Source organism: Phaethon lepturus, unplaced genomic scaffold, assembly GCF_000687285.1.
Source record: "Phaethon lepturus isolate BGI_N335 unplaced genomic scaffold, ASM68728v1 scaffold36057, whole genome shotgun sequence".
Taxonomy (NCBI): domain Eukaryota; kingdom Metazoa; phylum Chordata; class Aves; order Phaethontiformes; family Phaethontidae; genus Phaethon; species Phaethon lepturus.
This window is the reverse complement of record NW_010554673.1, coordinates 26,967-38,009: the sequence shown is the minus strand read 5'-3', so window position 1 is coordinate 38,009 and position 11,043 is coordinate 26,967. Positions and strand designations below refer to the sequence as shown.

Genomic DNA, 11,043 nt, shown 5'->3' with positions numbered 1-11,043 from the left:
CCCCCCCAGCCACTGTATCTTTGATGTGACTGAAGCAGCAGGGCCTGTATTCTCTAGGAAATTACTTTAGACTATCTGTTCTGGCTTTGTATTTGTTTTTCAACAATGCTGATTACCTCCAGCATGAGCTGCAGGGGAAAACATCTTTGAATCTCTACAGGAGCCCCATTCATGGACTGAAATTTGAGAAAAGCAGATTACTTGGCGCTTGAGAAATTTAAAAAAAGAAATTATTTAAAAGCCACTTAGATTCAGAAAACATATGAATGAGAGTAGATATAAAAAAAGGCCAAAACGTACTTAATTCTGTTAGGCAGTAAGAAAGAAATGCTTCTATTTAACAGGCAGGTCATTAAATAAATAAATAAATAAATAAATAAAAGAACCTAAAATAGGGAGAATTATTAAAATAATCACCTGCGTTATTTTAGATTAAGATTAGGATTTTATTTTAAATTAAAATTTACTTTTATATTATTTACTGGTTTACTTATAACTTACTCCTTCCCTTCCACTGAGATTTTTTTAGCTTGTTATATTTTGTGGGTCTTCTCTTTGAACTTTGTGGTAATTGGGGTTGGAGTGGGTATGGGAGGTGAAGACGTAAATCCATCAAGATTTGAATTTTGTGACTTTCTGAGCATTTCGGACTTTTTTTAGCCTTGCCCAGGCAGAAGCAGTTTGAGCAACTATTTCTTGAAGCAGGAGTCAGAAATGTATTTTCTCTTCTGTTTTTTGGCTTTGTGTTTGGTTTTGGTTTTATTTTTTTTTCTTCTCCTTGCTGCAGAAATTCCCAACAATCCTATCTGGGTGGGCTCCAGAAAGGAGTAACCAAAAGTCTTTGATCACAGTAAATAATTTTTAGAGCATTTTTTTTTTTTTTTTAACAGCAATCACTTTTCTGATAATGACACAGTGTCTTTTAATGACATCTTTCTTCTTTCTTACTATGATCACCAGATTCAGGATGTATTGGTGTTGAGGGAAGGCAGATGGCTGTAGCTCCCAAGAGCTGTCTGTGGCACAATTTTATATACAATATGTACATCTGTGTGATATATATTCTCAGTGATTGTATTTAAGCTGATAATTTGAGGGAAAACCCACTCTATAAGAGTGTCCGTGGCTGATAGATTGTGGATGTTATCTGGCCCTTGCAATTCTTGTTTACGCAAAAGATATTGTACTCACGTTTTGCTGTAGCACCTCAATTGTGAGGTTTTTTTAAAAACAGGAGCTTGGGGTTTTGAAGTTGCCAATTAACAGATCATTTTCTCTAAGACCATGACTCAGCCCATTTTGTATTTATCTTCTTCTTTATGGATTCTGTGTCTTTGACTTTGATGTTCTCCCCAAGTCCATGAATTAATTTAAACATCCCCCAAGAGAGACCTAAAAAAAGTAAATGTTGTGAGCAAGAGTTGTCTATTTCTGTTTATAGAGTGGCTATGGAATATTGCTCAATTAAAGTAAACATCATGCTGAATTTAATCCTTGTTCTTGCATAATCTTTTCACAAAGGTTTTCAAACTCCCAGTACTCATAGTTAATAACAGCAAAGGGTGTACAGCGGAGCACCTCTCCCTGACAGCTTCAGAAGTTTGAAAACGCTTCAAGTGTCCCAACTTTCTGCTTTTCCTAGTTTTACATTTGTGAGAGACAATCCCCAAACTCCCAGTGGGTCCAGCTCTGCCATCCCTGCTGCTGCGTGGTACCTGAAGTGCTCAGGGCAGTAGCCGTGCTGCCGAAGGGGAACGCCAAGGCTGTAGGGGATGTAGAATCCGGGGGCGGTGAACGTAACCCACCGTTGACATGCCGGTGCTAGGAACGCTTCTGTGTGCAAGCTAGCGGTATCCTTAGGTGTCAGTTTGTTCGTCAGCCTCCTAGTTCAACTTGCTAGGAGAAGGCATCCCTCTGGAATACCTTTCCGTTAGGAGAACTGTGACCCAACTCCTCTGGCTGCAGCTGTGCTCCTAACGCTGCGTCTTGTACGGAGGCTTGGCCCTGAAAGCTGATGCTGCTCCCATTTCAACATGCCCTGCTTTCATTTTTTTGCAGAGGCTGTGGTGCAACAGCCTTCCTGCTACCATGCCGTGAAACCCTGCCTTGGGTTTAATGGAGCCCTGTGTCCCACGCTTTGAGACTCTGGCAGCAATCAAGTTGGTTTCTCACTTCTTCTTAGTCCTCAACAAGGAGAAAACCACTTTCAACCGCATGTCGGTCTCTCTTCTTTCAGCTGGTGCTTTTCTAGCTTTTTCTAAGGGGAAAAAATTACAGCAATGTGCTATTTTGTCTCCCTGGTCTGACAGTGTTTGAGTGATAGAGTTACAGGTATTCAGAAAATCATCATTACAAGCAATTCCACTTCTAAGGATTGCATTGGGATTCCACATGCCCCTTGAAAACAGGTGAATTTTCTGAAGAGGCCTCACTAGAAACCTGTTCATCATGAAGAAGAGAATTTGAAAATTCAGTGGAAAATAATTACAAGATCTTTCAGGGTTCTAATAATTCAGACCATGAATTATTTACGATGTAGAAAATGAGTTTATATTATCTTACGATTCAGGAGTTGGAAAATAATTTTTTTTCTAGCAGAGGAATAGTACAAGATAAATAATTAAAGGCTATGTCACTTTTGCTAAATGAAAATCTGAAAATAGTCAATCTAAACATACAGTTATCTGTCAGCATCTATTTTAGGTGCGAAAATACGGATATTTCTATTGTTATAGGGATACTCATCCCCTGCACAAAGCATGAGCTTTGGGCAGGTTTCAATAAGGTTCATCGGGGAACATGATTTTTGTACTGGTCCTATACATGACGTAGTTTCACCCTACTACAGCTACAAAAAAATCAGCTACAAAAGTAAGAAAATTGTGTAAAAGTGTGACACAGGAAAAAACTTTATCAGACAGGAAAATCATTCAAGACGTTGTCTAAATTAGGGAGCAAGAAGTATTCCTGACTGGTTTCATTTTGAAAATGTAACTTGAAAAACTTGAAAAAGCTCGAAAAAGCTCAAAATCTAAATAACTGCAAAACCTGAGGAATATTATATTACAGTTACTCCTTTCTGAATTTCACTTTCAATGGCCTGTGCTCCTGTAGTGGGCCATCATACAGTACGTTTTACCAAACCTAGATACCTGATTGATGATGCACGAGGTTGATGACAACAGTGTAATTTTTCTAACAGGAGAATTTTCTTCTAGGTAAGTAGATTTCCTTTCCTTAAGTTCAGACAGGAAGACAGAGAACTAGAAAAATATGTATCTAGGTGTTTAATGAAAAACATTAGAACTGCTTTTGATGGCTGTCAGCACATCATTCACACCTGACCATTGCTACATATCAGTTTAGCTGTTCTTAAATGTAACTTAAAAAAACTATTGAGAGAAGATTTTCATCAGGCTTGATTCACATCTGGGAGGCACTACAAAAGACTTTGTAGAAACTGCAATGATGAAGACATTCAAAACTACGTTGTTTCTGGTACCTGCTGGCTGGAGAACAAATTTTTAGAGAAAAAAATATTTCCTCAGATAGTCAGCATGTACTTTGAGGCCCTGGTACACCTGTTCCATCACACCTCTTACTTTTGTGCTTGCAAATATGCCTGTGCATCTGCAAAAGACTATTTTAGTTATGTAGGCTTTCACATATGAAGGGGCTGACACAGGTTTTGTTTGAACATTAATTTTCTGGAGCACCAACAGAATTGTGGGCTGTGACACAGCTATGCTTGTATTCACACGGATACCTTGAAGCTCAAGGACGTACGATATGTTCCCTGTTATTCCAGTGGAAATGAGTTTTTCTGGGCTGGGACTGCATTCAGTCTAGCAGCACATCTTTGAAAATACAGCCTATGAAGACCACTGTTTTTGTCACTATATCCCTCTTCCTTCTGTCTGCAAACCTCTGCTATAAAGAGGTCACCATCTTAATTCATTGTCTCAGTGCAGACCAAAGTGATGGCAGAAGACATAACTGCTACATCAAAGACAGTCCTGCTCTGCCCATGTCAATGTACTCACTGAACCGAGCATTGCTCATGTTCAGTCCTTCCGCACCACTTTCATTTTTTTAAAAACAATGTATTGATTTTATTTTCTGCCAAGAAAAATTTCTGAGCACAGTAAAATGGTTACCAGAGAACAAAATGATAACTTTTATACTTATTGAATGACTTTTTTTTCTCTTGGAAAAAACATTAATATCCAAAATTGTCAAAATTTGGCATATTTGAATTTGCTATTGTGTAAATTAGATTAATCATTTAAAAATTGTTATAAAATTTCAATGCATTTATAAGCTTTCTTTTTCAAATGAGCTTTGTTTAATGTGTGCCATGTATCTAGCTCGAAAAAATTACTTATTCTGCCCATTTCAGTATTAATCAGAAGCGCCTGTGTATAAACTAGAGAAATGCAGCCCCTGCAAAAAGGAGGGTAACTTCTTTAATAGTTGTTCTCCCGAGATATGGATGAATGGAAAAAATACAGTCAAAGTGACCTAACAAGAAGGTATTTTTTACAGTGCTCTTTTTCTTGAGCATCAGCCAGTGAAATGCATTCTCAGTACATATATTAATATCCTTAGTAAACACAAAATTTGTTTTGAGCCAATGTAAAAAATTTTACTTGGCATCACAATGTTCAGTTATAACTGGTTTGGAATTTTGACTATTTACAGACAAGTTGTGGTGTGACTTTTCACTGTATGAAATTAATCACATTGACTGTTAAAAAAATAAAAGATTAATTGGTTTTACGTAGTGTTTTATCATTTTTTGTGGTAGCTGTTAAAAATAGATAACCAGAGGCTAATAGATGTTAATGGTCCTCTTCACTATTAAAAAATCAATGTTTCTTGGATACAGAATATCTTCATGTGTTCTTTTTGTTTAAAAGAGTTTGATTTGAAAACACCCAAACAAACAAGTCTGCATTCACAAATCATCTTTGTTTTACCAGCACTTGAATTTTCATGTCAAGTTTGATAGATGTTTTCTGTGCAAATTAACTGTGCACTTCAAGAAAGGAGAGGGCTGGGCATGCTACTACTTCTCTTCCAATAAGAGAAACAGATACTCACTATTTATTATTTTCATAAAATATTATTTTACACATATTCATGTATTTTTTAAGGGGCACATCATCTGAGTTAAGTAACCTTCCCACAGCTTTTATATATTTCTTTCAAACTTGTAGGAAAGCAGTTAGGTTTTCAAATGTAAGTAATTAAAATTGTAAGCTATTGAGTTATTGAACAATACTGAGCTATTAATCAAGCTAAAAAATTCTACAATCAGGGTTCAGTGCTCTGAAGCACTGTAAAATAATAGTATTTGTGTTCAGTCATGCAAGCAGCGACAATTAAGCAGTTCACTTGACAAATGAGATAGTTCACTTTATTTTGCACTTAATTGAATTGTACATGCTTGGTCACCATTGTCTCCTTCCCTTTAGTTTTGGTTTCTAGACATTTAAATATATACATTTATTAAAGAGAGAGCAATTAAGTTGGTGTTGGCCATTGGCTCTAGAAATGCAGACATCAAGAGTGGTGCCTTAAAATGTTGTGCAGAGTAAAAATCATTAATACCCCTCTAGAAAAGTTCTTAATTTTCTTACCAAAAACTGATGAGCATGTAGGACTCTGTCATTAACTTAAAGCAAAAGTGAAAAGGAAAAAAAAACCACCTGTAGGATCTTGATGTTAAATCACTTTTATCAAACAGAAATATACAGACATTGCCTCTTCACATTTTGTTTTAGTTAGCAATGGTATTTGCATTTCACCAGTCCTGTCTCACCTTGCTGTCTCGTATCCTTTTCTTTCTCTGTTTGGATTCTGTTATGATTCTGAATTTGTAACGTATCAGTCAGTTTTGTTTGTTTGTTACGTTTGTTTTTAACAAACTGTGGTGTTGAAAGCCTAAGTTCTGACTTTCATTTCAAGATCACAGAAAAGGCATTTTCAGTCTGGATGGGAGAAATGTGTTAGTTAAATGCAAACATTTTCAACAGCAGTAAGCAAATAGGAAGGTAATTGTAACGTGGTGGTAATTTTTGTTCCAAGGTCTCCCATTGAAAAAAGTGATCTCAAAAAACCTAGATTCCTCCAAGCAATATGAAGAATTTAATTGTGAACAGTCACAGAATCCACCTAGGATATAGGTATAAGAATCAGACAGGCATTTGTAGGTAAGACTGTAGCTGGCACCAACAGACAGAGGATTTCATGAGCCTCTTAGCTCCAACGTGTGAGGAGTTCTTTCTGACTAAGGAGTACCGTGCTGAGTTTGGGAGAAATAAGGCAGGCGTATGACGTGTAGCGCAGGCTCACTAGCTTGCTGAATTACGTTTTGTGGGGCATGATGCCCATAGACTTTTAGTCAATTCCTGCACAAGCACTCCACGTTTGCTAAAGAGGTCATGAAGTTTTGGGTACGTGTCTCCCAAGAAAGCTCCAGGGAACTGCACCCTCAGTTCTCTTTGGAAATTACCGGGAAGACCAGATGTTCCTGCCCACGTTGGTTTCCTGCTCACTTCCATGGAAAGCACTGACGGCACGGTGTTTCTCTTTCCCATTGCAGGCCCTACCAGTGTGGTCACTGCTCCCAGTCTTTCTCCCAACCTTCAGAGCTGAGGAACCATGTAGTTACGCACTCCAGCGACAGGCCTTTCAAGTGTGGCTACTGCGGTCGTGCTTTTGCTGGTGCCACAACACTCAACAATCACATCCGGACACACACTGGGGAAAAGCCCTTCAAGTAAGTACCTGAAGCCAGCACAGCCTTTGCCAGCTGAGATTAGAGAGGGACATGCACTGCCGCGGGCATCGCCGCCCCATACCAGCCCACGGCAGAGGTTCCCTTGAAAACCAAGGTCAGACCAGCAGATAAAGCTGTTAGTGGTGTGGCTAAAATCAGGATCAAACCAGGCTCGTTTTTGCGTGCCTTGACAGCCCTGAGCAATTTTCTCTCCTCTGACGAGAACATGACTGTTCTAATTAAATGACAAGCTGCTGCCAGAGAACCATAGCTGAAAACACGCTCAAGACAGGGACAGGCTATGCTGTAAGAATATTAATATGATTCTTTGACGTCTATATGCTGAGGTGGATGGAGCTTCACACAAAAGCTAATTTGGATCTGGTTAGATGTGGGGGACAAATATGCATCTTTTTTTTAGTCTCAGAATCACTGCATAGAAAATGCAACTCTGGCTTGTGGCATAATTTTGGTAAGACCATAATAATAAATTGTCAGTGTTCAGCTGCCCAAGATGTATAAAACAAAGAAGTCCCCGGGACAAGACAGTTATTAATTAAACAGTGTCTGCTTACTTCTGCAGTTTCTGTTTACTGAAATTAAAGCCAAGCACACACCTGAGGCTCAGAAATTTTCTCTCTACCTCACCTCCAGCCATAGCACAGCTGACCCAGGTGGATTTTACCTTCTGTTACACAAGACTCTGCCTAGCTGACAAGGACGTGTTCTCCAAGAAATTTTCCATATCTGTGTCTGTGTCTTTGCTGAGCTGACAGGCACAAATTTTATGGGTGTTGTACCTGGAACAATCCCACTTTGGAAGAAAAATAATGTATTGATATCAGCGTATAATGCATTGATATAACATCTTTATGTTAGAATGCATTGATATAACATCTTCATGTTTATGAAGGGACTGGACATTCCTAGAAGGAATGGAAGTGTAGAAGCAGGTGTGTGTCTCACCCAGGTCTCCAAGGAGTGTCTATCCTCCATCTACTTTCCTCCTTGTGTCTTTCTTTTCTACTTTTGCTGTACTGTGCTCTTGGTCTGGTTAATGTAAGAGAGCTGAGCCATGGGGCCTGTCAGAACCCCTCATAACAAGCTCGGTAGAGATACCGGTGGAGATGCTTTGTCTCCATATATGGTTGAAAGGAAGCATGGCCTCCATACATGTCTCTGCTGGGGGCGAGGGGACGGACCCAGGAACCAAATACCGCATACTCAGTACAGAAGAGATTGCATACCAGAAATCATGGCTAGGGTAGTGTTGGAGGTGGCAAAACACAGAAACTCAGAGCATCTAAACACCGACTCCTCTAGAGCCAGTCTGTTGAGTGCTCAGAGCCCATAGAAAGTCAGCCAAAAATAGTGTGAGCAATCAGATTGATTTTATCTAGTTGCTGTGTAAATAGATTTTAGTAATTAATGGAAGAGGTTTCCAGGTCAAAATGGAAAATAGATTTCTTTTAATGTTAAGGTGTTACTTATGTGTAACCTTGTTGACTCCACTTAATTTTTTTCCTTAACATCCTGTTTTTGTCATGTTTCCAATAGATCTGCTATTTTGGCCCATTTAGAGTCATTATTTTTCCCCTTTGGTTTAGTAATTTTTTTCCCCTTTTCCCAAATGGTCTTGACTACAGCACAATTTCGTTTGTGAAAGGGCTTAATGTATGTATGACAATTAACCAGTAGTCTGGGATTTGTTTGCTTGTTTTGCCCTGCTTATGCTGAAGCATTTAAATATTCCAGGATGTACCTGCCCATTCTTAAAGCTGCAGGGGAGAGCAACAAAAAATGTGGATGCTTTGTACTACTTCTTCATGATGTACAGCATAATTTCATTCTTGTAAGACTTTTATTTAGTTTCTTCTTTAAACTCAAGAAACAGTAGTACCAATTTCCCTCTGGAAGACGTGTTGAAGTATTTGCAGTAAGCTGATCAGTAATTTCACATGAAGCTAAAACTGGAGGGACAGATCTTCCCATCCTTGCTAGTCAGATAAGGGGACACATACGCCCTGATCCCACAAGCTGTTCAGAAGGGCAGATTTGTTTCCTATGCAGGACTGCTTGCTTTTGAGAGAGAAGGGGCAGAAAACCTACCCAGAAATTGATCCACCCTCTCAGCTGGAAGAAAACAAGATAGCTGCAGCTCATCTTGATGCCTCATCACCATTTAGATCCTCCCTTGAAACAGCGGGGTCCAAGGCCTGGAATTCAGTAAGCTTAGGAAAAAACCTCAACAAATTCTAGTAAACAAGAACCATAAATGGGACAAACAAGATTTCTGTCTCTTGATCATGCAATTTAGGTTTTAAATGTTTGTTTACAAAAGGATTTTGAGTGTACACTTACCAAAAAAAGGACAAAATGGAAAAGTGCATAGAGATAGGGTTTCTGTACCTCAGAAAAGTGTATGTTCGTGGTGATGTACATACTTCTGTTGAATGATATTTTTACTATTGGCAAGAATGACCATGCATGGATAGTGCTAAATTACTTAAATTCTAAGTTATTTTAAAAATAACAGGCATAATTTTAAAGATATTACTAACTTCAATTTCATAGATGAAAACGGGCAGTCAGCTGGGCAGTTAACTTGCATCTACTGTGAATGCAATCTCACTATTTCTAATGCAGTAGGGCAGTTCTGTTTGTAAGTGGTATTTGGACAAATTACAGTGTGCATGGATTAAGCAGGCAATGTCAAACACTAAGTGTATGTTTGCATGCATATTATTTTCAGAAGGTGGTTTTAAAAATGTTGAACATACGGTGACAGTATTTTAAAATATTTCAAATTAATTGTTGTTTAAGAGGAAGTCAGTGATTGGTTAAAAAGCTTTTTCTGTGAGAAGGCGTTTTCTTTGTAGGTCCTAGGTAACTTTGGATGTATGGCGGAAGACTTTTCTATTTGCTTTTCATTACAGATAACAATGCTAAGTGAGGTTATCTGTAGTCAAAGCTTTAGCTGCATTGCCTGGACTGCAGGTCCAGCTAGAAGGGATTTCTTTTCATGTCATCACAAGCTATCAAGTCAGCCGCACCACTGTAAAGTTTTTGTGTATTCTTATCTTAGTGAAGTCTCCACTATGGCTGCTAGTCTGGCAACAAAACTCTTAAGTAAATTGAAAGGTAGGAGAAAAAGGAAAATTATTGGCCATCCCCGTTTTCTTAAGTTCTTCTCCTCCAATCTCTTCCATTTTAGCAAAGTTAAAGAATAGTTAAGCCTGCAGAATCAGGGTTATGCAAACATCTAATATTCAGGAGTTAACCGAAAAGAATTAGAGGCAAGAATCATTCAGAATGGGATAACCCTGGTGTTTTTAATTCTTTCTTACTGAAATGCAAAACTGGGGAACATTCAAGTCAGGTTGAATATAAAGTTGTAACTGCCATGACATCTCAGCTTTGTCCTGTTTTTAGGGTTTTTTTAACTCTTTCAGATGAGTTTAAAATTCAGTTTTAAATGTAGTTCTTGAATGAATTCTTAAAATGTTTATTTTGAAAATACCAGATGAAGATATATTTTCCTAAAATAGACCTCAGCATTTTCTTCACCAAAAGTCTTTCCCAGAGGTTGCATAAACTTGGGAACTTGTCTATAATCCTCAATGTCAACGTTTTGAAAGCACCGTGAAAACAAACAAGCAGACCAGTGACAAAGAGGGCTATGTAACAAAACTCAGAAAACCCAGTACCTTAGTAATATCAAAAAAAATTGATGTTCATGTTGTTTGTGAATTTAAGAACTATTTTGTTTACCATCCCCACCCAAGAATATCACACAGGGAAACAACATGGTAGAAAGAAGCCTTGTGTTTGATGAGGTTGAACGTTGTAGTACAACAGAGCTCCTACCTGCCATGAGACAGTTATTCTGACTGCTGTGACACTATTATCTTCGCCTTTCTTATCAGTTTGCATCCAGCAACAACTTCTCTGAATTGCATTGAAAAGAGGAGTCAGGGGCCTAGTACGGATACTTATACATCCAAAATCATTGCCCTGAACACACCTTTTGCAAGTGCCTAGGAAATGCTAGGCACCTTGGGTCCTATCTGAAGGTTACCTGGGTACATGAGAAAGCCAGGGGAACTGGATGCCTTGCCTAAAGGCTTTATTCTGACTTTTGCCCAAGGGCTGCATAGTGCAGACAGCACAGCCCGAGCTGCAGCAACGCTTGGCACCCACATCCCTCCTCTCCAGAGTGGACGCTTGTAGCAAAAGATTTATTCTTTTGTGGTCCCTCT

At 38.6% G+C, this 11,043-nt stretch overlaps 1 protein-coding gene across 1 annotated transcript in view; it reads left to right on the top strand.

Moving 5' to 3' along the window:
* The window catches only part of LOC104624542 (putative histone-lysine N-methyltransferase PRDM6), a gene marked incomplete at its 5' end in the record, with an annotated part of 23,705 nt that overhangs the window by 10,335 nt on the left and 2,327 nt on the right, over nt 1-11,043 (top strand). Inside the window, one exon of the mRNA XM_010291938.1 lies at nt 6,608-6,784. Within this exon, the coding sequence (XP_010290240.1) occupies nt 6,608-6,784 (177 nt within the window). The remainder of the gene's footprint in view (nt 1-6,607; nt 6,785-11,043) is intronic.